This window comes from Lontra canadensis, unplaced genomic scaffold (genome assembly GCF_010015895.1).
Source record: "Lontra canadensis isolate GAN:19392208 unplaced genomic scaffold, GSC_riverotter_1.0 scaffold110, whole genome shotgun sequence".
NCBI classification, from domain to species: Eukaryota; Metazoa; Chordata; class Mammalia; order Carnivora; family Mustelidae; genus Lontra; species Lontra canadensis.
The window spans coordinates 4,165,331-4,192,606 of record NW_022631104.1 but is presented as its reverse complement, the minus strand read 5'-3'; the positions used below and the strand labels follow the sequence as shown (position 1 = coordinate 4,192,606).

The 27,276-nt window shown below is 50.0% G+C and overlaps 1 protein-coding gene across 8 annotated transcripts in view; it reads left to right on the top strand.

Annotated features, from left to right (window-relative positions):
* Positions 1-27,276, top strand: part of GAS7 (growth arrest specific 7) — a 189,306-nt gene that overhangs the window by 104,477 nt on the left and 57,553 nt on the right. For 6 of the 8 annotated variants that reach the window (XM_032840037.1, XM_032840036.1, XM_032840038.1 and 3 more), the window contains exon 2: positions 10,715-10,835. In XM_032840037.1, coding sequence (XP_032695928.1) covers positions 10,715-10,835 — 121 coding nt within the window. Of the gene's footprint in view, positions 1-4,909; positions 5,038-10,714; positions 10,836-22,452; positions 22,459-27,276 lie in introns of those variants that run through there. The other 2 variants (XM_032840042.1, XM_032840043.1) reach the window with 2 other exon arrangements.

Here is a 27,276-nt window from a genome sequence, read left to right as displayed (position 1 = left end):
CCCTGGTTTTATAGATGAAGAGAAGGGACAGGCCCAGAGAGGCTCAGGGAACTGTGTAAGCTATAGCTTGCTGTCTGGGAACACGGTCTCCTTATGCCTAGGCCTGTGTGCTTTCTGCCGATGCTTCCGGGGTCCCGTTGGAGGCAGGATATCAGAATGGCCCACGCTATTTTTATCTGCCGGAGAAGGGGTAGGAGGAAAGGCAGCCAACATTCCTCAAAGTTGAGCGTTGGAGTCAAACGTCTCAGTTCATCACGAGCTGGTGAGCGGATTCATTCAGGTTTTCCTGCTCAGAGGCCAGAAGCTGGGCCAGGCTGGCGGGAGCTCCCTGCCTCGCCCTTTTTCAAGGTTTTGAAACATCTTAGAAGTGGGACCGAAGTTAGGGGCTTTCTTTGGGATTCCCCAAACTTCTCCAGGCTCCAAGATACGGAGGCAGGCGCAACGTCCCATCTTCTTCCTAGAGCTGTTCTCCGGGTTCCCGAGCACCTGTGGGAACTGCCTTGCCCCACATGCGCGTGAACATGGCCATGAGGTCATCGGGGACCTGCTCTAAACCTCGGTACGGAGCAGGACTGACTGAGTTGTGTCATTCAGTCAAGCCGAGGGACGCTGGAGGGTGGGTGTCTCTCAGATCCCTGTCCTGCTCTTTGCAGATGCCACCAGCAAAAGCACGAGCCATCTCAGATGTCTGCTGACGTCCAGAGTTCCTCATTTTGTGCGCTGTGCCCTTTGGGACCCTGTTTATCAGCCCCTCTGTCTTCTCTCTGGACGGCAGGTGCACCAGTAGTAGAAGTGTCTTTGTCCAGTGTCCGTGAGATACAGGGTCTCGTGGGAATGTGTATAAGGCCCGAATTGAAGTTATTTCCTCCAGGACAGATTCCTTCCTGCTCCCCGCTGCTTGCCCCGCAGACACGTCAGGGCCGCGGAAAGGCTTCGGACGTGGTGGGGGTGCGGCGGGGTGGCGGAGGGGTGCCCAGCTCATCTTTGCACCGCGGTCTTGGTGGCGACGTTTGTCCGCCCTCGCCCCACTGGAGACCCTGTGTTTTCCAGCTCAGCCGAGTTTCCCCGTGAGGGTCGACTTCCTGTGGCCTCACAGAGACCACGTCGTGATTGTGTTCATCAAAATTCCTGGTTAGCCAGATCACTCCATTCCTTTTTAGGATCAGAAAAGAGAGTATATTGTTCTGTGTCCTTTCCCCGCCCCGTCCTGAAAAACAGCCCCCAGTGAGTCGACTGGCCCCCGGGGAGGCACTGGGGGGCTTACAGATGGCTCTTTAGGGCGGCTGGGACCCTCGCCATGTCCTTTAGGAGCTAGACGTGGGGGGGGGGGGTTGCTCACAGTGGGTTGGGTGACAAGCACGTGGCTGGCAGGTCTGGAGGATGACAGGAGAGAGTCCCCAGGGTCCAGAAAGGTGCCCGATGCTGGCAAGCATGAGTATTAGACACACTTCATGGGGCTGGAGCTGGGGAGCCTGAGTGAGTCACCCTCTGGGCGCTCATCATGGGGGCCGAGGTCTGGCACAAGTGAGTGACAGGGGCCAGCCCCTGGATGTGGATTATTGCTGCAAGCAGGACCCCTCCCAGCTGTGCATCCGGAGCGGGAAGCCTGAGGACACAGGGGTAGTACTGGGTTTGCAAGAGTCCTGGGGATGTTTGCATTTGAATGATTGAAGCCCGATTTGGAAAGTTCCTTGAAGGGACCCAAAGAAGCCAGGCCAAAGGTGATCTGTCCAAGAGCAGTCTGAGTACACACGTGAAGCGTTCTGGCAAACCCTGTGATGAGTCGGTCCCATGTACCGAGGAACCTTGCGCTTGGAGGATTGGATGGAAGAAGGGCATCCTGCCTGGCTCGCTTTGGCTTCTTGTTGGGAAAAGCTGGAGGTGGGCCTTCTGTGCTTGATCCCGCCTTCATGCGGGGGTCCAACCAGAGTGGCCCAAGGGACACAGAGATGCTCAGGTCAGGATTCCCTGTGGAAGCTGATTGCCCGTGGGAGCCAGCGAAAGGTAGCTGAGAAGTCAGACTCACAGCACGCCAATCCAAGAAAGGTCTGTGGTCCCCGAGGACCCTTCTCTTCTGTCACAGCCCCTCTGGCTAGAAACCTGTCATTCCCCAGGAAAGCGGTGAGAGCGGATACTTGATGCCAGGGGTCGGGAGCAAATGGGCGAGGCCATTGGGACAGAGAGGAAGAGGAGCAGCCCCTTGTCAGGGCAGGACGAGAGGCGTTCTAATTTCATTTCCCTTAGGTGCCTGGGCTCTACTTTGTTCTGCCTCCTAATCTTTTCTAGTAGTGTCCAGAGTTTGTGGTCTAAGCTTTCCCCTTGTTTTATACCATATAGGGAGAATGTTTTATATTTTTCTTACAATAAAATATATATTTTTCTTATAATTTTCCTTGTTTTATACCATATATGTGTACGGTACGTATACAAAGTCTGTAACTAGATTGGTGACGATGATTTGCATATTTTTAAAGCTGCTTTTGGTGGTCAGCCTGGGACATTTTTGCTTTAGTCCTTCACCTTTATTTGTCGTCTCTCCGGCAGCTGTGGTGCATCTTCTAAGCACTTCTGAGGAGGACACACAGGTCCCCCCGGACCCATGGTCTGCGGACCTATATTCCCCAAACCACTGTCCACAGAGGAACGCCTTTCCTTCCCTCCCTCCCTCCTTCCTTCCTTCCTTCCTTCCTTCCTTCCTTCCTTCCTTCCTTCTTTCCTTCCTGTTATTTGAGAGAGAGAGAGAGATAGCAAGAGATTGAGCACAAGCAAAGGGAGAAGGAGGCTCGATGCAGGACTCGATCTCAGGACCCCCAAGACCATGACCCAAGCCAAAGGTAGACAGACGCTCACTGACTGAACCACCCAAATGCCCCAAGGAACGGCCACATAAAAGGGTCTTGGCATTTCCCCGTGACAATCCAGAAGCATCTTTTGAAATGCAGTTACAGAGAAGCCTGTGACCAGCTATCTTTTTTTTTTTTTTTTTTTTTTTTTGCTAATTTACTGGGGACACCCTTCTCCCACATAAACCATTACGGGACTTTCTCCTTATCTTTGCTGTGTAAATACATTGTTCATGGTGTGCCTGCCATCGGCTTATAAAATCCATTTTGTATGCAGCAGCGTGGGACCTACCATGCCGCTCGTACATGTCTTCTTTTAGCTGAAGACAGTATCCCCCACTGTCCCCATCAACCATGGTCTTATCATTTCTTTTCTCTTCTTCAGGAGCACCGAGCATCTGTATCCTGTCTTGTTCTTCTGGCCCTCTGTTTTCATTTTTTTGTGTGTATTTCCTTTGCATTCCAGGAAAAATTCTTGAATTGGCTTTGTACATAACGAAAGCTTTTCCTTTTTATTTTTCCTTTCTGCAAGACCAATTCCACATTCTGTGGCAACCAACCTGGATGTTCCTGTTGCTACCTTGTAAATTTCCCTACAGTTTTGCTTATTTCCTGCCCCCTTTTTACAGCATTTGTTTCCTTTTTCCAGGCGACTCGACTTGTTTGCATTAGTTTGTCCAATCCTTATGATTTTTTGTTTTTTGCTCTGCCTTCCTGCCTTCTATTGAGGTTGCTAAACACTTTCCTGGAATTTTCCGTCTGGATACCATATGAGGTCATGGTTAGAAGTTTGTGCCTCCCGGGAGGCTTCTGGATACTGTTCCTTGATTTCTTTTCTGCAGTGAAAGAAACTATGTTATCATGTCTTCCCCCACCTCCCTGTACTCAAGGTTGAATAGTCCATTCATCGACATCCATTAAGAGCTGGGATTTGTTACAGGTGCGGCGCACGGCGCTTGGGCTGTCATTCTGTCTACTTGTTTGGGAGAAAGCCTCAGATCTGTTTGGAGCCCGTTTCTAATGATTCCAAGTTTCCATTGGTCCCTGCATCCCTCCATCCAGTGTTCTGGGCACTGTGCCCACTGTGTCCACAGCGTGGACGTGGCCATGTCTTCCTGAACCTTCCAGCCCGTCTCTCTGTTGTGTGGTCTCTCCTCCTTCTTCTCCCACCGGCCAGGTCCCTCCGTCTCTCCCCCTTAGAAGAACATGAAGACGTTGTGTGGGTCCATCCTCTCCCCACCAGCCTAGAAAACTACCCATGAGGACTTCACTTCCCAGGGTGCACTGAGCCATCGTCGGGTCCCTTACTTCCTCCCCAGCTCTGCTACTTGAGTCACTCTCCGACGGGATAGGAAGGTGACCAGAGCTGGGGAGAACCGTACCGCCTCACCTGTGAGACAGAGGAAAGGCGCCCCACACTCTGAGAGGTGCAGATCCTGAGGCTGGTGGATCACACTAAGAACCTGGTCTCTGCTTCCTGCTTTGTGTCTTAACCCACGGGCAGGGGAGATGACCTTGCCCTTGGTGGCCGTTCCCAGCTTTGTGTCGGAGTCTCTCCACCTGGAACGGGAGCCCAGCCGCAAGGTGTGGAACAGATGTGACTCTCTAGTCACCTGGCCCAGCTTGGTGGCTCGCTCACAGCCCCTGTTACTACTGCTAATTGGCTGACCGCTCCCCCCCCCCCCCCCCCCCCCCCCCCGCCGCACTGAGGGACAGTGAGGCCAGCCCTGGCCCCTGGGTCCTGGACTGCTCAGGGAGCCCCAGTTCCAAAGCCATTCCTGGGGACTGATGCCTCCCAGTCCCACCTGGCCATGCTTGGCTGCTTCTGGGGGTCCTGGCCGGCTGTGCGTTTGGGAAGAGAGACCTTGCTGGAGAGTTCTTTGTGGAGGAGCCTTCAAGCAGTGCCAATCACGGCACCCGGCTCATTAGCAGTCATTGCCATGGCAACGGGTCTGCCAGAAAGCGGCTCGTTAGGCTGACAACTTCAGAGATGTTATATATAGATCTGGGTGTGGGGGGAGTGGGGGTGTGGGGCCCTGTGGATATGCCTTTCTCCGGAGTTCCTATTGCTTCTGGGCTTGGGGTGTGAGAAGACGCAGAATGGGGGGACCTTAAAACTCGCTGATTTGGCTGCTAAAAGGAGTGACAACCGCCCGTGACCATCTCAAGTCGCGTTTGGTCGCATCTGCAGAAGGTAAGAGTCAGGTGTTCCTAGAAGCCTCCTGAGGGGGAAGGAGTCCCGGGCTGAACTTGACAAGGGGAGGAGGCTGTGGGAGGCTGAGTGTGGGGGTTGGTACTGCAGAGACTGGATCGAATCCCTCTTAAAAGAAGTCTCCTTTGAAGGGCTTGGGGATGGCACCCTTTTCCTTAATAAAGTAGCCATGCAGCTAAGCACTGTCTTTTTATAAATTGTGCTTATTAAAATTTTATGTTCCCAGTTTCGATTTCAGGAGCACGCTTTCTCTTGAGTGCTTTCTCCAAAGCTGCCTGCCAGCCTGTTCTGAGTTCAGTGGGCACGAGGCTCCCCTAGGATGCACGTTGAAAGGCAGCTTCCCGGGCTCCAGGTTGACCTGGTGTTTGTAGCAGGGCCCCGGAATCTGCATTTTTAAATGCACATCCCAGGGGACCGACACAGGGTTCCAGGGACCACACTTTGAGAAATACTGCTCTAAGCGGGGAGGGGATTTTGTCTTCAGTCCCTGGGTGACTTTCCTTTGCTTGCCTGCTCTTTTTTCCTTCGCCGGGGAGGACCAGTAGCCATCACAAAGAGGAAAATTTCTTTGGTGGTGCTGTTTTAAATAAGGAGACAAGGAAGTTAGCCGGGAACGTGACTGCTTGGGTGTGGGTGGTGGTATTTCTGTTCATCTCCTGGGAGGGCATATGCTCATTTGGAGACTGTGAGACTGTGAGAAGCAGGCCCGAGTTGTCACCCACCTTGGTGGGAGCTGGGGTCAGGAGGTCCAGGTGAAACAAAGCCTCCCTTGGCTAGCTGGGGAGAGATGGACAGAGGGTAGCCTGGTTGTAGGTAACTGGACAGAAGTCTCTAGGACAAGGGGAGGATTTCAAAGTTTGGGCTGATCATTTGTTTAGCTGTGCAGTGTTGGACGAGCTATTACATTCTCTGAGCTCCAGATTCCTCGTTTCAAAATGGGAACATGGCAGGTTTCAGTTGTCAGAACTAGAGATAAGTGTGTAAAGCATCTGACCCAGTCCTTGGAGCCCATCAACACTTGGTGCTTGATAAAAGTCGTTATCGATGGATGCATATGGGATCTGAGCTCGTGTGTTTCTTGATTACCAGCTAGATTAGGGCTCTGAGTCATCTAGAAGCCTCCTGATACTCTATAGGAAATAGGGTAAGGGTGTACATGAACGCATGACTCCATTTTGCAGGGCAGAAGATCCACAGTTACCTTCAGATCCTCAGAGGATGGGTCTCCATAAACAGTTGAGTAGGTTGTTGACTGAACAAGGGGACCCAGGGGAGGCTGAAATCCAGCTGGCAGTCAGGGCGATGGCCCATCTGGAGGAAGAGACAACGTTTTTATGATTCCTGCAAAGCTGTGATGTACATGAGGTTAAGAATTTCTAAGTTGAAGGAAACTACCTTCACCCTCCTATCCTTACTCCCACTTCCTCGGATCTTGCTCATTGTCAGTAGGGCCCCAATCTCTGGGCCTGTGTCACCTCTGCTTCTTGTTCCTCTTCCCATGGGAAGGAGCTTTCGGAATGGAAGGGGAGAAGCCACTGGACTAGGGAAGGGAGGGGAAGGGAAGGATTTAACTTGAAGGAAGCAAATTAGGAGAGGAAGTGTGACAGAGACCTTAATTATTGGGTTGTTATTCACGCTGCATTGTCTTGATGGCTGGGGGGTGGCAGCTCTCCCAGGAGGCCAGTACCCCCATGACCACGAGTGATGAGGTCATGTAGGTGCTCTATGCCTTTTCAGTAAGAGAACCTGCTGCATGTGGAGAGTCTTAATTTCTGCTCCCTTGCAGCTCAAAAATGATGTTTTTTTTAAAAAGTTGTGAAATACACATGACATAAAATATATCCCGAGTGGTATTTATACATTCATACTATGGCGCAACATTTATATCGACCCCAAAGAGGAACCCCTGGACCCGTCCTTCCCTCCCCCCCAACCCCTGGCGACCCCACTCATCTGCTTTCTGTTTCTGTGGATTTCCCTCTTCCGGGCATTGCGTATAAATGGAATCGTATGCATGGCTTCAGGGCTCATTCATGTGGTAGCATGGAGCAGAGCCTCTTTCCTTTCGACAACTGGGTATTGCGCTGGACACACAGTGTTTTGTTGACCCCCTCATCAGTTGATGGACCCTTGGGTTGTGTTTGCCTTTTGGCCATTATGGATAACGCTGCTGCGAACATGGATTCACAAGTGTTTTGGTGCCGTTTTCAGTTCTTTTGGGTATGTTCCCAGGGGTCTCCGCATCTTTCCACTCTTGATGTGTCTCAGGCCACCAACTAGGGGAACTTCTTTCTGGGCGAGAGCAAAGGCAAGGGAACTGTGGCAGCCTCGGGGGATGGGGACGGAGCACAGGCAGGTGACAGGCAGAGCAAGGAGCCGAGGTCATGCTGGAGGGGGATGAGGGGACGGCCTTGGGTGCATTATCCAAATTAGGAAGTAGGCTGAGTTGGCCCTGGTGCCCTCGTCCCCTCTGTCCCTTCTCTTCCAGTGCCACTTGGCCCTTCCTGGCTCAGTAGCAGAGATCCTTCCCCCGCAGTCACCTTCAGGAGGGTTGGGCTTGGAGGGTCCAGCATTTCCTAGATGGGCAAGACCTCAGGGTGGGTGGTCACAATGCCTCCTTGGTCATCAGTGTCCTCCCATGCAAACCAGAGCTTGTTCTGAGCCCCCAGAGTTACATAAACCTCCTAGAGTCATTTTCAAGAGGAAAGCACCATGGAGATGGGGCAGGTGTCCCTGTTTGCTCTGTCCCAGGTGGGGCGTGGAGGGTCAGAAGTTCAGTCCGGTCCCTCAAACAGCCCCGCTTGGATGGTGGTCTCCTTGCCACCTATCCAGGCTTCTCTGCAGATCCAGCTGGTCAACCTCCGAACGCGTTCCCTCCCCAGCAGGTGTGTGCTTGCCAGCTGAGTTGCAGAGTTTTGGAAACAGAGGCCTGGGGAGAAGTGGCAGTTACAAGTGACATTTCAAGCGTGGTGGAGCAGGCTGGGGTGCGGGGCCCCTGACCTTCCCCTCTCAGGGGGCAGAGGCTGTATGAAGTCTCGTCTCGCTGGGCTCTTAAACACACCTCCTCCCGCTGTCACGGAGCGTTCCTGGTCACAGGCACCCTCCTAGGAGCCTTCACCAACAGGGCTCCTGTCCTCCTCCTCTGTTGTGTAGACACATGGATAAAGGCAGTCGGCTGAGTCACTTTCCTATCATGTGTCCCCTCAGGGGCTGAGTCAGTATTGAGGCCCAGGCCGGAGGGCTGTTTCCACGGTGCTCCTGGGTCCCTCTCCCCTCTGTACCCTATTTCCGGCCGCGTCCGTATCCGGCCCTTGCTTAATACCCTTTAACAATTTCCCGTTTCCTCCCCGGCTGCTGGGAGAAGCACCAACGTAGCCTTCCCATCTTGGATGCTCGAAGACATTGACTCTAGCAGAAGCGACCCAGCATTGTACCCTCTGGTTCTAGAATATTCCTCTCTTAACTTAAACCTCCTAAGCTCCCTATGCTTGTGTGATCCCCAGCCCCATTCAGCCAAGATACACCTCTCCTGTGTGTGGGATACTTCCTACATGCACGCACACTACTCATCGTGAGACTGTGTGCGTGCAATATTTGGACCACCTTGCAATCTGGGAGACGCCAGAGCAGGTGTCTGGAGGCCCAGGTGGACACGCTCAGGTGTGGGTTTGGGCTCAGCACACGTGCTCTGTTGGTGAGAAGATCTCCCGGTTGGCGTCCAGTGCCCAGTAGTCCACCTTCCATACTGATACTGCGGGTTAACAGCCGTGAACCACATTGGCCATGGGGAGGCCGTGGTTCCCCAGGGTCCTGGGAGCATCTAGGAGGGACCTGATCCCTGGTGAGGCTGTGCCACAGGCAGAAGTAGCTGGTTTTGCAACCTTCAGACAATAGGAGGGCAGGGCAGGCTGAGAGCCGCTGTCCGTACTGCTTGCTTTGATTCTTTTAGCTGGTTTTCCTAAGTAACCGTACTCAGTGACCACAAGTGCCTTGGCGGGCAGGACAGAGAGGGGCTGAGGACACGGACACGCTGAGAAGCGGATTTGTTTTTAATGCATCTGAACAGAGCCCAGCTTTGCTGAGAAATTTACAGCCCCTCTCCCTGCGTGGTTGAATCCACTTAACTATGTTCAGAAGGCACAGCCGCCGTGTGGACTAATTTGGACCCTCTTTCCTTATTTTTAAATGTTCTTTAGCTCACCGCTTATTTTTGTTGTTTGAGGGACATTTAGATGCAAGAGAGAAGTAAAAAGGAGAGGAGAAAAATTTGCCCATCATGCCACCGCCGGAAGTCACCTCTCTCTCTTGGATCTTGGGTTCACCTGCTTTCTCTCTCTTATGTATATATATCTTTTCTCTGATTTGTATTTTTAAGAATACTGTTCTCGGGGCATCTGGGTGGCTCGGTGGGTTAAAGCCTCTGCCTTCGGCTCAGGTCATGATCTCAGGATCCTGGGATCGAGCCCCACATCGGGCTCTTTGCTCAGTGGGGAGCCTGCTTCCCCCCCCCCCACCGACCCGCCGCCTGCCTCTCTGCCTACTTGTGATCTTTGTCTGTCAAATAAATAAATAAAATGTTTTAAGAAAAAAAAGAAGAAGAAGAAGAGTACTGTTCCTATGGGCAAAAGATGAAATCAGGGCACCCGAGTGGCTCAGTTGGTTAAGCCTCTGCCTTCGGCTCAGGTCATGATCTCAGGGTCCTGGGATCGAGCCCCACATCGGGCTCTCTGCTCAGCGGGGAGTTTGCATCTCCCTCTCCCTTAGCCCCTGGCTTCTAATCATGTTCTCTCTCTCTCTTTCAAATAAATAAATAAAAATCTTTAAGGAAAAAAAAAAAGATTAAACCACACATAAGTGCACAAAGTGCCCATGGTGGAAAGGGAGCTGTGGTTTGGCCATGGGTCCTGGTTCCCTCCAGATCCCCCAGAGAGATTTGGACAGTGGACCAGAAAAGCCCCATAGAGCCCTTCTTTGGTTCTCAGTGTGGTTATGGAAGGCTTTAGATCTCGCCCTAAAGACACTTGCTGAGGGTGTCTGGGTGTCTCCGTGGGTTAAGCGACTGCCTTCGGCTCAGGTCATGATCCTGGAGTCCCAGGATTAAGTCCTGCTCAATGGGGAGTCTGCTTCTTCCTCTAACTCTTCCTCTCATGCTTTCTCTCTCTCTCTCTCTCTTTCATATAAATAAATAAAATCTTAAAGAAAAAAAAAAGAGACTAGCTGAGACTTGTGTTAAGTTCTGGTTGGTTCGCCCAGGCCCAGCAAGCCCTGGGCCTCGTCTGCGGCTCTCCGTGGTGGTCCTGGGGGTCCAGGCTTTGGATTCCACAGTGGGCATGCGCAGAAGACTGGGGCCGCTACAGCCCACACAGCCCGCCCAGCGAGTTCCGTGCAGGGGGCTGTCTGGGGAGAAGGTCCAGCTCTCTAACGGTCTTTTTTGGGAAGCTGTCCCTTCCACAGTGGCATGCTTGGGCAAGCCCTCAAATCCCACGTGTGTGGTCTGTGACCTCCTCCCCCCAGGGAGGCCAGCGAGCCACCTCCTGTCCCCCCAGCATCAGCTCTTCCAAAGTGACTTCACCTGCCTCCGACTTCCTGGTCCCAGACTGGTTGAAACCCAGTCGCCGAAATGCCCGGCATGTGTGACCTTTCCTTTCCTCTTCCACAGAAGCCTGGAATGGTACCCCCTCCGCCCGGAGAGGAAAGCCACATTGTCGTCCTTCCACCTGGCTGGCAGAGCTACTTGTCTCCCCAGGGCCGGCGCTACTATGTCAACACGGCCACCAATGGTGAGTCCTCGCGCTGGGGAGCATGTTACACGGGTCCCCGCGTTTCTGTGTCCCTCTTGCCTCTCCCAGCGGCTAGTCGTTTGCCTCGGAAACTGGCTTCAGAGGCTATAGTGGGTTCGAGCTTTCCCCTGCAGTGCTGGGTGGGTGGTGGGGGTCCGCGGTGGCTCGGGAAGCCCACCCTTCAGGGTCAGGGGTCCTCCCTGGAAAGTCACCGCCGCTCCGGGCATCTCTGTTGAACCCAACCTCATGGTCTAGGGCTGTTTTCCGCTCCGGGATCTCAAAAGGTTTCTCTAGTGAACAGCGGGTTCGAGTCAAGTCAACCAAGTTTAGCTACTGCGTGATTATCTGGAACATGGAATGTACTAATGAGACAGAAGCTCCTGGGAGAGGGTCACAAATGAGGGGTTTCCCTAACTTCAGCACACATCGCTTCCTTTTCCCCAGAGTAGCTCACTGGCTGGCATTTCTTGGAAGGTTCTTTGGGAAATGCTCGGGCTGCTCAGGGATATTTGTTCTAATAGATAATGCAGGTCCCTTGTGCATTTCTGAGGTGAGTTAGGACCCCCACCTCCTTGTCCCCAGGGATTGTGGGCTTCCTGGGCCTTCATGGGGGCTTCCAGGTGGGCTCTCCAGTGGTCTGTGGGAAGGCTGGAGAAGGTTTATAGAAGAAAGAGTGACACGTTCTCTAACAAGGTGGTCTCGGGAGGGCAGTGCCCACATAGCTAAAAGAGCTCTGTCCTTGACCTTCCTGCCTCCTGGAGGATGGAAACACTGACGGTTCGATGTTGGGGGGGCATCACAGATCTGTGTGCTGAGGCAGGATGTGAAATACGATCCCATTCACGTGTTGACTCAGCGTTGGCCCCCTTACTTCCCTTGTCGACACCCACCTGACTTAACGGTCAGCTCCGCCTACCCAGGGGGACCATAAGTGGGGCTGATGATAACAGGCCTGCACCCTGGGGGTGTCCACCTGGAGGGCCGGCTGCTCTTTAGAGGGAATGGCCTGGGAAGCAGCCGGCAGCTGCCCCCTCGGGGTGGCTGGCGGTTCCCATCCCCTGGGGCTCGAGGGGCGTGTTCCTGCCAAAGAGGTAACTGGGGTTTCTAGGAAAAGGGAAGTGGGACTATTTCTGGTCATTAGCATCTTAAACTTCCTCAAAACAAACACACAAGTAGCTTTGCATTGTTACCGGACTTTGAAGTTTCGGAGGCAAAGTGTCTATAGGCACAGCTCCCATCTGTGAAATGCAGAAATTGGACCATATGATCCTGAGATCAGCAAGGCTTTGGGCCCCTTCTCGTCCGGAATTAGCCACTCTGTTGCAAAGGGGCTGGAGGTGGGGGAGTGGTAAAGGAGGCTTTCTAAAATCTGCATTTTTGTCTTTATTTTTTTTTTTAATTAGAGAATGGTATATTCTTGGTTAAAAAAACTCAATGTGTACAAAAAAAAAAAGTAAAAATCCCTGGTTTTGTATGTTACAAAACATTATTCTTTTCATTCTTTTTCAAGGACTTTTTTTTTTAAGATTTTATTTTGTTGGATGCTGGGGGTATTATAATAATGATAGAGAAGCATCCCTCCCCTCAAAGAGCTTATCTTCCTCACATTGGAAGCAGATTTTAAAGAGTATGTATTTTATTAATTAGAGAGTGGTATATTCTTGGTTAAAAAAATCAATGTGTACCCCAAAAAAAGTAAAAATCCCTGGTTTTGCATGTTACGAAACATTCTTTTGATTCTTTTTCAAGGACTTTTTTTTTTTAAGATTTTATTTATGTATTTGAGAGAGCATGAGAGAGGGGGGTGGGGGGGAAAACACACGCCAGGGGAGGGAGGGGGAGAGGCAGAGGGAGAAGCCGACTTCTCGTTGAGCAGAGAGCCCAACAACAGGGCTGGATCCCGGGACCCTGGGACCGTGACCTGAGCCGAAGGCAGAGGCTTAATCAACTGAGCTGCCTGGGCACCCCCTTCTTTTTCAAGCACTTAAGACGATCTTAATTCAGGAGTTCACGGGTTCAGAGGGGCCCTCAAGCTACTGACTCCTACTCTGGGATCTCTGTTATCTCTGGTAGGACTGGCCCTCCTTTCGCTTCCCCACCCTCTCCAATATGCTCACAATCATCCTGGCTCCCTTGGTCCTACGTTCTAGATACAGGGAACTTTTATTCACTTATTGATTCATCCTTATCTGTTGGATTAATTGATTTGTTCATTCAACAGACACTTACTGGGCCTCACCCAAGTCCCGGGTAGACTTTTGGATGCTGGGGATATTATAATAATGATAGAGAAGTGCCCCTTCCCTCAAAGAGCTTATCTTCCTCACTTTGGAAGCAGATTTTTAATGAGTATGTATTTGATTACCCTTATGAGCAGGGTTGTGAAGGAGAAGTCCCAGGTGTTTTGAGAGTGTGTTCCTGGAAAACCCCGGGGAGATCAAGGAAGGCTTCTTGGAGGAGGGGACACCCTGCAGCTAAGATGGGGAGGTCTGAGGAAGGGGTTGGGGATGGGAAATGCCTTTCCGAAGCCAGTCAGTGCTAGGAAGGATCGTGCAGACCCCAAATATTAAAGATTTTGTTCCTTAGCCTAAGGGCTGTCTTTCTGACTCTCCCCTGGATGGCTTTCTTAGACCCGTTTTGCATGGCTGCGGGCTGCTGTTTACATTTTTGGACCTGACCCCCTTGGGGCAGGGAAGTACCTATTAGAGCAGGTACTTGCTGTCCTCATGCCGTGCCTCTGTGACCTCCTGACTCCTGGGGTCATACGCGTATGTGTCTCCGCCTGGCCGGGCTCGCCATTTCCACCTTCCTTTCCAGTCCACCTCTGGGGCCTCCCCTGCCCTGCGACCCAGGCCAAGGCCGTGCACCCTGCTCCAGCCGCCACGCATCACTCCTCTCTGTCTTCCTGTCCGTCTCCCTCTCTTCCAGATGCTTCTCCTGTCCCTTAATCCCTGGTCTCTTCACACAGTGCTTGGCCCCGTTAATGTTCTGTCCCCGTTTCTGCACCACATACAAATATAACTAGTTTAAAGCCCAGGTTACACTTGTAGTACCTTGCTCTGGCTAATCTGCTTATTTTTAGATCCGTTTAGGATTTTTTGGATGGGGATGGTCTCAGTGCTGGCCACGGTGCGGGGCTGTAGGGGCGCAAAGTCAAATGGGAGACCGGCTTGGTCTTGGAACACTGTCGTCCTGGAGGAGTCTGAGAAACCCAGATGCCAACAAGCATTGTGGGTGTTAGTGTGGACATCTGGGGGCTTGAAGAAGAGGGCCAGCAGCTTTACTGTGTGTCAGACACATCTTCGAAGAGGGGCCCTTGACTCAGGGATTCCACATAGAGTTTCCTGTGCAGCAAAGGCCAGACAGCAAGGGAACAGTGACATGTTCGGCGTGAGCAAGGAGCAAAACGGTGAGAGGGAGTTAGAGATCTGACCCACGGGTGACCCCACGAGGCACTCTAAGGAGTTGGGACTTTGTCCTCTGGGCAGTGGAAAGCTCTGAAAGGAATCAAAGTAGTGGCCTGACATGAGCAAAATACTGTGGCAAGATTGTTTTTGCAGCAGAGTGAAGGATTTAGGGACCGGTAGGCATGGGCCGGGCAGATGAAATGAAAAGAGAAGTAATGAGGTCAGCTCCTGATGCACAGCTGTGGCTGGGGAGGAGGGGATGGAGTCTGTCAGACAGGAGATGGCGGGTCAGGGAAGGAGAATGCTCAGGTTCTCCTGAGCTTTCTGCTTTGTGTGATGGAGCCCCGCGCTGAGAGCCAGGGATGTGAGGGAGGGAGAGTTTGGAGGCGGCGAGATGGATCCGTGTTCCATGTGTGGTTCCTTGGAGGATATTCAGGGAGAGGTGGCCAGCCTTGCTTGGACCAGATGTCTATGACTAAGGGGACACCTGAGCTAGAGATGAGAATCTGGGGAGCCCTGTGGGTACCTGGCTTGGCACACAGAGAGCAGAATGGATTTCACCCCTATTTGCCACCTTGGCCTGGCACCATTGTGCAGTGACCAACCTATACAACCACACATGGCAGCCCAGAATTCTTCATTTCATCAGCGGAGAAACAAGGCCTTGAAAGACAGGAGATCACCCATGACGATCATGCAGGAGAGAGCCCTGCAGGAAAGCATTTAAGGGAGGGGTGAAGGAGACTTTGAAATAATTGTCAGAGATAAGAATCCAGAAGTAAGGCAATATCACCAAAGGCAGAGGAGAAAAGATTAAATAGTGTTCGGCCAGATGGCTAACAGGAAGTTCCAGTGGGTAAGTTAATGCAATAGTGCTGTTATTTTTGTGTAAACTCAGCAAGGCCATCAAAGCAGGCTTTAAGAGACTCTGTGAAGTCCCCAACTCTCCTTATCTCCCCGTGGTTATATCCCTCCAGGGTGTTTTGTCATGCAAGGGGACCCTGAGCTTGGGGCCCAGGAGCCCCAGGGGTTCTGGTATCTGGACAGGCTTGTGCTATATTCCTACCAAAACTTGGCTATTGCCAAAGATGGGTTTGTGTCTAGTTTCTGGATATTGAGCTATTGCTAATATCCTACCGTTTTCAGGGACCTAAGTTAGTGTTAAGGGGGGACCTCTTATTTGCACAATAGGTAATTGCATTTCAAGAGATGGTGCTCAGTGTTGTTTAGTTCCATTGATAACTGGAAGGCCAGAAATGCACATGTGATCACTTAGCGGTGAAATGGTCATAGGTATTCAGGTCCTCTTTTTGGAGAGATGCTGACTTTAGATACCACTTAGGATTTATTTTATTTATTTACTTATTTATTTTTAAAGATTTCATTTGAAAGAAAGAGGGAGAGAGATTCAACACAAGTTGGGGAGCAGGAGATGGAGAAGCAGGCTCCCTGCTAAGCAAGGAGCCCAATGTGGGACTCGATCTCAGGATCCTGGGATCATGACCTGAGCGGAAGGCAGATGCTTAACTGACTGAGCCACCCAGGTGCCACTAGGATATATTTTACCATTTGGACGTTGAAGGGGTATTTCAAGCCAGTAATGAAGGCCAAGGTTAGTTTTGTGTAATGTATGAGTCATATTTTATCCCTTATGTATTAGTTTTTGTACACTTTAAATCCAGTAGCTTCATTTATTTATGTTTTTCATTTCTAAAGGAAGAAGATCACTTGAGGGGGATGTCTCAGCTCTGTTTCTCTAGAAAGCAGAGCCTGAGGCAAGGATTAAGCATTAATACTTTATTTAGGCTGTATAAGCCCAGAGCAGTGAGAGTGGGTGAGAGATGGAGGATGTCACGTGATGCTGGCTAGTGTTAATAGTGAACTACAGAGAGCTGCAGCAGGTCTGTGTGGGTCTCACCTAGCAAGTGTGTTCACTTCTCTGGAAGGGTTACAGAGAAGAGCCATGCCTTTGAGTAGGCCATGGGAGAGCCAACATGTCTGATCTGCTCACCTCCCTCTTATCTCCTACATCCCTTTGACCAAGCCTCTCCCACTTGGAGAGCTATTTCTTCCACCCTTTTGGGTTTTATCAGTCAGGCCCAGAAAGCCTGACTCCAGCAACCTAGAGTGATGCTCCATCCAAGCCCTAGGTTGGATGGTCATTGGAGGATGAGTGAGACATCAACCAAAATACAAGGACACAGTTGATGGGAACATGAGAAGGAGCCCAAGGTCTTTGTCCCAGTGCGTGGATTCCTAAAGCACTGAGTTTGTGGTGTACGTGTAACTCTTGTTGTGTCAAATTGTGATGACTCAAGTGTTTACAGAGTTTCATTGGCCAATGACTTTTACTCCTAGGGAGGACCTTCCAAGTCATCCCACATAGGGGTCAGCAAACTAGGACCCTGGGGTCAAATTCAGCTCGCCACCAATTTTTGTCAATAAAGTTTTATTGAACACAGCCATGGGGCCAAATTCATCCTGCAACCTATTTTTGTCAATAAAGTTTTATTGAACACAGCCATGCTCTTTTGTTTGCCTGTTGTCTAAGGCTGCTTTCTCACTATGATGGCAGAGTAGAGACAAGACAAGGTGGTCACAAAGCCAGAGTATTTACTGTCTGGCCCTTGAAAGGAAAAGTTGGATGATCTCTGGTTTAACAAATAGAGGAAGTGGAGTGCTGACCTGTCCCCGCTACAACATGGTACAGGATCTTAATCCAAGTTACCTGGCTTATTTATAGACTAGGCTATGTCTGGATCCCATCTTTCCATACTTTTTTTTTTTCATTGCCTCAGTATTCAGGAGAGTGGGCATAGGGGAATTTGCAATAAGGATAACTGAATTCACGAATTAGCAGGGAAAAAATCCCAAAAGACATTTATTTTTAAGGAAAACACAAATATCTTCTTAGACCCTCAACTGAAACCCAGGGGAACTGGCAGCTGTTTTTCAGCACTTTTGATATAGCATCCCTATGTATAAAGGTTTTATTATGTTTATGAATGAAGCTTGGAGGAGTACACTAGGATTTCAGCTTTTGAAGTCATTTGCCAAATAGCCAGTACTTCTCTTGATTTCTTGTTTTAATTTTTCTTTAAACAAGTAGATTTCCATTTAACTTTATTACTCCAGGAGCTAACGTGAGTTGCTGGATAAGTTTTCCAGTAGAACACTTTCTAAAGCATTCTTTGAGCTTTTCTTTGTTCCAAATAATTGGATACTTTTCCAGCTCCCTGGATAGAACGGCCCTAGTAATTCCCTGTTGATAAAGGTTGCCCTGAGAAACTTCTACGCTCAGAAGCATCTATCTGGTTTTTTCTGCCCATCTGTGTTGAACAAATGCGAGACAAGAAAGATGCTTTTGTTTGGCACAGTTAGTTGATTGAGGTAGCTCAGCATACGTGTCTGTGTGTGTGTTCATACGTGTTTCTTATTTTGGCTTTATTAATTTTTATTTAACAGACTCTGGTGCAAAGCTGTTAGACCTCCACGTTTACTATTCATCTGCTCCTATGTGGGTTTCATTGTTTTCTTGCAGAGAATCCATTTTAATTTGCAACGTTAAGGTCACACTTACGTGCACGACAGAGTCCTCGTACCTCCGCTGTTCTCAAAACTGGCAATCTCTTGGAATTTTGGCAGATGCTGAGGGAGTCATGCACATTGGCAGTACATGGAAGACCCATAAAAATAAAAAAGACCAAGGAGACAAAAGGAATTTATTGTTTGTTGTGTTCTCGGAAGATGAGTTACTCTGAAAAGGCTACTTACTGATCAAGAGTGTAGGCTGTTTGGTGGGGTCGCCAGTGAGCAGCAAATCATTCAGATATGGAAGTGGAGCTAGAAGGGAAAGTGTGAGTTGGACCCAGCAATTCCACTCCTAGATACGTACCCAAAATGATTTTAAACCTGCACACGAAAACCTATACGTGAATGTTTGTAGTGATGTTCTTCGTGGTGTCCAGAAACAACCCAAGTGTCTATTGTATCATAAGTAGATGAACAAAAATACGCTGGACCCAACAGTGGGAGATCACTGAGGCATAAAGAGGAGCAAAGTACAAGCAGATACTTAACGCGACAAGGATTACTTTGAAAATATCACGCAAAGTGCAAGAAGCCAGATGCATAAAACCACATACTGTATGGCTCCATTTACACGAGATACCCAGAACAGGCGAAAAAGCCAGAGACACAGAAAGTAGATTTTTGGTTTCCAGGAACGGGGAAGTGGGGGGAGTGGTAGTGGCTCCTGACGGGTATGGCGTTTCATTTTGAGATGATGAAAATGTTCTAAATTTAGGTAGTTGGTGGTATTTGTGTAATTATGTGAATAGGCTAAAAACCACTCATTATGTGCTTTTAGAGGGAGTTTTATGGTATGCAAATTATATCACAGTGAAGACAGTCGTGTGATGTCTTAGTTGGGGATTCCTTCTGCCTGATTCCCAAACCTCGGTGGGCATTAGAAGCACCTAGGGAGTTTGTTAAGATATCACAGACCTAATGGCTCCAAATCTGTTATTTTGGAAAGAGTGAGAAGGTCTGCTTTCTATGTTTAAGTATTTTCTAATGGTTACCACCTTTTTTTAGACTTGCAAGGAGACAATAAATTGATGAGGGCATTGTCAGTGGGTCAGATATTATGAAGTTGAAGAGTAAATTTAAATCCCATTTTCTTTTACCGAGATAAAGCGAAAGAATACAGTTTTCTTCAAACAAGTAAACATGTATTAGAGTCCCAAGGTTAGAAGCTGTATCACCATAAACTACTATCGTTAAGGTAGAATCTCGAGGAGGAACTCTTTAAAGACAGATCTGTCATTTTTACGGTGACAACATACAGATTGAGCACAAAACTGTGGAGGAAGACCCTTCAACCTGGCGAACGTTTTTACATCCTTCAGTGTTGTCAAGGTAACTGACTCGTGGAGGTTTTCTCATCTTTCTTCTGATCCTGTTATAAAACAGGATATCATGGCAGAGCTTTTCATTTCAAAGCTTTTAAGTCAAAAGCTCAAGAAATTTTTTTTTAATTCTCAGCATTTTTGCCTTTTTAAGATTTTATTTATTTCACAGAGAGAGAGAGAGAGAGAGCGAGAGCACATGAGCAGGGGGGTGGGACAGAGGGAGAGGGAGAATCAGGCTCCCCTGCTGAGCTGGGAGCTGGAGAAGGGGGACCCCAGGATCGAGACCTGAGCCAAAGGCAGATGCTTAATGGACTGAGCTACCCAGGTACCTCAGCATTTTTGGCATTAAAAAAAAAAAAAAAAAAACCTGTGGGGACGCTGAGTGGCTCAGTCAGTTAAGCCTCTGCCTTTGGCTCAGGTCATGGTCCCAGGGTCCTGGGATGGAGTCCCACATCAGGCCCCCGGCTCAGCAGGAAGCCTGCTTCTCCCTCTCCCACTCCCCCTGCTTGTGTTCCCTCTCTCGCTGTGTCTTTCTCTGTCAGATAAATAATAAATAAATAGTTAAAAAAAAAAAACCTGTGGCCTCTCATTTCAACTTTCCTCCTAGCTACAGTTCAGTCAGCATTTGGGGCTTACACTCTTTTCATTCTCCCATTCTGTAGAGCTCTCGGACATCTGGTTGGAATGAACACCATCCTTGTCTTTGGGGAACTTAGAGCTAGTGAAATAGTTCAGGCCTTGGATACGGCGAGAAGTTGTAAGATTTCCACTTCCGTGTTGTTCTTCTCTGGAGGTTGGTACTGGGACTCCCAGACTTGCCTTCACTTTGGTTAGGAAGCGAGTGCCAGTATAGACTTACTATGTCCCCTCCCCACACCCTGTGACCTAGCAGGGTTCAGCGGCTCATCTGTCCAAAGCAGGTCAACCCAACCGTCTCGGTTGGCAGGATCTCCACCAGTTATTCGCTTCACTAATATTCTATCATTAAAGGCCAAAAAAAAAGTACAAGATTGGTGTGAGTTGTGTCCCCGTAAGGCATGATGTTTGCTTGGCTGAATTCTTTAAAATACAGTCCTGATTCATGATGACTGAATCTGGAGCACAGTGGTGTTATCACGCCTCTGTGTGTGCTGGTCAGGGCAGAAGCAGAACCTTCCAGATCCTAATGAGCTGTCCTGAAGAGATGCAGACATAGCGGAGGTCACCTGCTGGATGGAAATCGGAAATCGGAAAGAATTCCATGAACATCCAGTGACTTGTCTTCTCTTGGAGAATCATGAAGTGTGGCCATGTCGGGCCCGGGCCTGGGTGATGCCATTGCCCCTGACTTTTCTTAGGCTCCATTAGCTTCACATGTGCATTTTACGCACCCAGTTCCCGTGGGTATCAGGAGTTTTGGCCCATGTTCAGAGAGAGCCTTGTGGTTTTGTATCCAGGTACTAAAGGGAGATGGGATGAGACACCAAGTTGGGAAGCTAGGTTATAAATGCTCTTGGGAGTCAGAGATTAAGATAGGGGATCGGGGGCATCTGGGAGGCTCAGCGGGTTAAGCCTCTGCCTTTGGCTCGGGTCATGATTTCGGGGTCCTGGGATCGAGCCCCACATCGGGCTCTCTGCTCAGCGGTGAGCCTGCTTCCCCCTCTCTCTGCCTGCCTCTCTGCCTGCTTGTGATCTCTCTCTCTGTCAAATAAATAAATAAAATCTTTAAAAAAAAAAAAAAAAGAAAGAAAGAAAGAAAAGAAAGGGGACCGGGGAAGAGAGGCATCCAAGGAGAAATGTCTGGCTGGTATACAGTGATGGAGCATCTGTTTCAGTGAGGATCTACCAGGCCATCTCACACTCAGCCTTGTTCCCACAGGTGTTCTGTGCATTTCTGTGGGAAGCATTGCCTTTCTGGGGTGCTGTAAGGCTGGCGTGTGTGTGTGTGTGTGTGTGTGTGTCAGCGACCATGGGAGCCCGTGGCTGCAGCAGGAAGATGGGGTCTGGACAGGGGCAACCAGGTAGCTGTCTAAAGGGTGAGGGCCCATGGAGTCCATCGGTGGAATTCTTTGCAAAAATGAAAAGCATCTACAGGAGGCATTACTGATCAGTGAGTGGGCAAGGACCGCATGAATTGATTATCAAGCAACAAGTGTTTGTTAAATGCCTTGTCTGTGCTCAGCTCTAATTATCCACTTGGATGGCTTCTTGAAGGGGCGGTGTGGGCGAACACAATGCAAATGGCTACATGTTTGCAAAGACTGAATGCTTCCTAAAGTGGAGAGGAGATTGTTAAAGGGGACTTTCCTTGTGGGCTGGAGTCAGTTTACTTTTCCTGTTCATATAGATCTCTCCGAAGGTCCTTTCCGGCTCAAAGATTCTGTGAAACCAGGAGTCGCAACACCAAATGCTCCTCACCCACCACAGTTTAGGAACGCGCCTCGGGTTGTAAAGCTGGCGTGGTTTCCCAGTGATCAGATCTGTAATATCAGAGGGGAGATCTTGGAGTGGGGTAACAGCTTTTTTGTTATTTCAGTCCGAGTCGGATTCCAAAGTAGGCAGTGCTCATCCAAGAGGCGTGGGAGAGCAGGGGGAGAAGTTAGTCATGCAAGACACATGTGTTTACTGTATGCCGTTCCCTGGGAGCAGCATTCAGGGCTGGGCACGGGGACACTGAGACCCCGCACTGGAAGGATCTCATCCTCGCATGTGGCAGCCCCCAGATCATTGTCATTGCATGAATCTCCTGCTGTCTTGCCAGCTCTAGCTAATGCCTGTCTGCTTGCCCAAGGACACCATTAGCCCAAGAAGCGCTAGCTCCGATAATGGGGGAGAGGGGAAATAGATCTTGCGGTCTGGAACAGGGATGGGCTCTGGGAATAATATGCGGGAGGGGGTCCTGCCCCTCACCCCCACACCCAGGCATTAAGCCTTCAGGGGCTATTGTGGGGACGTAAGGTAGGGGTTTCTGGCGACTGGGGACACTTGGGTTGAGGATATTGGAACCGAAGCAGGTTTTTTTGGACTCAGAGACAAACGCATAAGGGAAGATGATGTCAAGACCAAAGGAGGGCATTGTCTCTGAGCCCAAGGGTGACCAAGGTGATGGACTGTGGAACAGACTTTCCCTCACAGCCCTCAGAAGGAACCCACCCTGCCAACTCCTGGATCTCGGACTTCTGGCCACCCCCCACCCCCGGCCCCAGAACTGGGACACAACACAGTTCCATTGTTTTAGCTCTCTAGCTGGTGGTGTTTTCTTCTTGGGGCAGCCCCAGAAAACCAACACATTTCCAAGGCCCCCATGTAACAGGCCACCAGATGGTGTCGTGTCCTCCAGGAGGCCATGGAGAAGTGTCATCTCTCCCCTCCGTTTCTGACACCTGCCTGGCCTGGGGGTAAAGAAGCACCAGCCGCGGAAAGGTAGCTTGCTTTTCCTGTTGCCTTGCCAGCCTCTTGGTGAACACAGGGCGTGGGCTCCGGCTTAAAATAGCTCCCTGGGTCCCAGAATTCTGGTTTCTCCAACAGAAGGAAGTGCAGAAAAGCTTTTATGTAAGCCGCAGGAAAGAGACACGTAAAGCGGTTGATTTCCAGATACTGTAGATTCTTCTCATTACTGTGCTTGAGTGTACTGGAGAGGACCAGGCTGGCGGTCACTGCCACAGCTCTGCCCCCTCCCGGGCTAGTCTGTCCTTGGCTCAGCCCCATCATCCTCAAGTCTGGATTCCCCCTCTCTACAAGAGCGGGTCAGGCTGATTTTGAAAGCCCTTTCAAGCTCTGTTATTTCCCCCTACCGAGGGACAGACTCCACTGGCCAGGCAAGGTGGTCCTGCTCCCTGCCACCACCCCCGCTTCTGTCCCTGATGCCTGCTGATTGGGGTGCCCCCCTCACTCCCATGGCACACCTTGGGGGAAGTATCAGTCCATGGTGGTTCTTTCCCAGTGATGGATCTGGGAGACTTCTGTTTCCTTTTTGGACTTTTCTGTGTTTTGCAGCCTTTCCTCCCAGGACCTGTGTTACTTTTATTAAGTAGGATAAAAATAATTCCTCGGAGACGCAGGAGATGACGGGAGCTGCTCATTCCCCAGAACCCAGCCTGTCCTCCTGGGTTCCTCCCCTTCTGCTTGCTTTCTCAGATGCCCATTTCCCCTTGTCCTCTCCATTCTCCTGTGGGAATCCTCTCGTGGGATCTTGGAGCATTGCTAACCTTTGGGATTTCTTCCAGGGCCGAGGTACACACATCGGAGCCCTGGTCTCGTTTACATGAGGGTGAAGAGCACCCAGAGGTGCTGGGCCTCCTCCCCTCTGCCAGGAAGGGAGGACGGTGGCCAGCTGGGAGTCAAGGAGGGACTCCTCCCTCCTCTTCACCTCCGCATCCTCCCGGTCCCCGGGTAAAGACTTCAGTTGGTTTGTGCAGCTGGTATAGAGACATGATGTGTGTTGATGGGATGGGGTGGCTGTGAGAGCGGGTGTGCAGCAGACAGCAGGGGTAGAGCCTTGCGAAGCAGAACAGAATCGGCCAGGGAGCACGCACAGTGCTTTGGACACCAGGTCCCTGCCCCTACAAAGAGCACGTGCCGTGACCTCCCGCTCCGGCAAGCAGGTGTGCAAATGCAAAATCGAGCGGGGCTGCAAATGCAAAATCTTCTTGGCTGCTGGACTTTAGAGGCAGAGAGGAGGACTGAATTCGGGCGGTCCTGCTGGTCCTGGTGGTTTCTCCGTTGCTCTCAGAGCACTGGCCCCTGCTGAGGTCATTTTTCTCTTTCTGTGTCTCTGGGGCCACATTATTTGCTGTAGTTTTTCACAGCGCCACCTGTTGGTTGTGGGGGGAATACCGACCACAGTGGTTGCTTTCGAGTCGGGAGGAGTCTGGGCGTTGTTTCGATGGTTGCATCTTTAAAAAGAAATTTATTTTTATTTTTGCTTATTTCTTTTAATGGCCTTCCCTCCAACACATGGAGATGGGAGGAAGTGCTTCTGCAGAGAGACTTCTGTGCTTCCTTGGCTCTCCCCGCCCCGCCCCCTCCAGGCCCGTGTGTCTCACAGTGGAGTTTCTGAACAAGCCCCGGCACCAGCATCAGCACCACCTGGGGACTTCCTGGAAATGCAGTTTCTCGGGCCCTACCCCGGACCTCCTGATTTAGAAACTCTGGGAGTGGGGTCCTGGGGTCTGTGCCAGCCCCCCTGGTGGTGGAGAAGCACTACTGTACATTCAGCCCACCTCGAAGGCTGGCCCTGTTGGTAGCCTTCTAGAATTTTCCTTAGTGGACAAGGCTGGCAGGCCTCTTGGCAAAGAGGTTCCTTCTCAACCTGCTGTTGCTGTTTCTCGAAGAATCTTATTTCATCAACTCTAAGATGTTGTCTGTTTCTTCCCCCATGTCGTGTGCTCCTGTCTGTACCGAGTGCCCTTTCTTGACGTTGGAGAAGAGCTTATTTGGTGTAGGATTTCCATCCGTGTTTTGCACTGTTGGCTCCTGATAAGGACCTCCCCACGGAGGGGGCCCTTTGTGTTTCAGGGTCTGGATGGTCTTCCTGGGGAATCCAGCAAGGCTTGGAACGTGCCTTGGTGGCTGCAAGGATGGCTTATTTCTGTACCCCGAAATAACCATGGCTCTTTCTGACGGTTTCCTGTCTTGTGAAAAAGCAACGCTCTCCACAATTTTGAGCATTATTTATAAACGTACGGCCACACCTTTTACTGGAAAGTCTTCTAAATCGGGATTAGCAATGCAGCTAATTCACAGATGCTGCGTTTCTCAGAAAACAGGATCCTAAAGGTGATGTGTGAGTGGAAGGTACACGGAGCGGGAAGAGGAGCTTCTGGACAGTGGAGCGGGTGTGATTTTTCTGTGGAGGGATTATGGGAGTTCTCCTTGGGGGGGGGGTGTTAAGAAGCCTCTGTTCAGCATGGTCACAGAAGAATTTTCCAGAACATTCCAGAAGAATATCCCAGAAGAACATTCCAGGATCTAAGGGCCACAGGGCTGGTGTTGGCTGTTCATGTGGTGATGCAGTTTGATGGTTGTCTGTGGGTGGAAACAGAAGCCCACTCAAACTCGCTTATGGGGTGGAAATGGGTATTTATTAGGATATAAGTGCCTTCGGCCCAGGTGATGGGATCGAGCTCTGCTCAGTGGGGAATCTGCTTCTCCCTCTGCCCCTGGCCCTGCTTGCATTCCCTCTCTCGCTCTGCTCTCTCTCTCAAATAAATCAAAATATTAAAAAAAAAAAAAAGGAAGAAGAAGGATATAGGGTATCTCATAGAAGCCCCCGCCAAGGGACCAGAAATCAGGTGCTGAGCTGTTGGTCCAGTTCCTGGGACCTCACGATGTCTTAGGCCCACTTGTTTCTCTGGGTTAGTTCATATCTCTTTTTCTCTGCAGGCTTGCATTTTTTCCTTAGCAGTCATTTAGGAGAAACTGGCCACTGATGGTCAATGTAGTCTTTCCAAGCCCTGCTTTGTGCCTTGCTCACTGGTGCAAACAGTAGGGGCCAAATAGACACACCCAGATGTGGGTCTGCAAGAAAGAGTGCTGGTGTTTGGACCCTTGGGTCTCGATGGGGTGTAACAAGTAGTCCTGTTTTAAAAAATGATGTTTTAGGATTCTGATGGTGTTTTTTGTTTGTTTGTTTGTTTGTTTTTTTACAGAGGGTCTAGTCAGTGTTTAGCTTTTCTGATTCTTCCCTTTCGAGGTCACACTTAGAAAGGCCTTTGCCAGCAAAAAGATGGGAACGTATTCTTTTAGTACTCTCGTGGACTGTTTTATTCCCCCTTAAAATTTTTAAGCCAGAAAAAAGGTAATTTCAGAAAATGCATGAGAAATAGAGCCACCTTAATACCTTTCAGGTCATCAGCCTCATGTCCTGCCAGCATTTATTGACTGGTTTGGCGTTTCACGGTCGCCCTGAAAAAGCCCCCACTTGACCCTAATCTGCTTGGCTTGTTTCTTGTTTTTCTTTTCCTATCTGTCTTTTTGAGTTCATTCTGACACCAACCTGACACAGCGTTGTCTCTCTTCTGTGGGAAATTACCGTGTACTTGGCGAGGCATTGGAATGGGGTACGCTGTAAAAATATAGTTGTCTTACTTTGGTTTGACTTACTTTATAAAATTTCTTTCAGAGAGATTGAGCAAGCGTGAGCCAGGGGAGGGTCAGAGGGGGAGAGAGAGAATCTGGAGCAGACTCTCCGTGGAGCATGGAGCCCAACACAGGACTTGATCCCATGACCTGAGCCGAAACCAAGAGTCAGACTTGTTACTGCCTGAGCACCCGGGTGTCCTCTTTGGTTTGATGCTTACATAGTAGCTAGCATCAAGTGCTCCCTGCATATTCTTCTAGCAATGTGCCGTGCATGTACTTTTGACTTCTGTGCTTTCTAAGATGCATCTGAGAACCTTTTGTACAGCCTCAAAATTTTGGGAGTAAGCAAGACCCTTCCCTATGTTACATAAAACCCCATCCTTCATCCTACAGCTAGTACAGCTGGTCGAATAAAACCTTAGCCGAAGCTGGAGACAACTGATTAAAAATACTCCTCTTTTGTACGCTGGTCACTTTCAGTGTGTGTTGGACGTACCCTCCCCATCAGCACTCCCAGATGCATCCCTCCCACGCAGCATGGTGCCCCCTGGGCATTTGCAGCATTTCTCTGGAGATCTCCCCCCTCCGACAAAAGATGCCCCCAACCACCTCTTTACGCTTAGATCATGCATGCCTGAGACTGGTGTTAGGTGGCAGGGTCTGTGTGTTTGTGGTTTTGATCACTGTCTCCCTGCTGCTTTTCCAAGATCTTCCCCAACCTGCTTCTCCAGATCCTTCCAGATAACGAGGGGTTATCGGTCTGATGTCATCATGTCCAGTGAGTAAGGAAATAGCGTCTTGTCATCTTAGGTTGGGTTCCTCCAACTTTGAGGGAGAATGAACATCTGTTCCTGGGGGTTATCTGCCGTCGTATTTCTTTAAACTACCTGTATATATCGCATTTTTAAATTGGACTCCTTGCGGAATTCGTAATTCATGCTATGTGGGGGGACTCGGTGCTCCATCTCTTCTTGTTGGTCTTTGTCTTTCCATCCCTCTGTTTTTCTTTTTATCTACACACACTCATTTTTTAAAAATAGCCGTTGGCCGTATGACCTC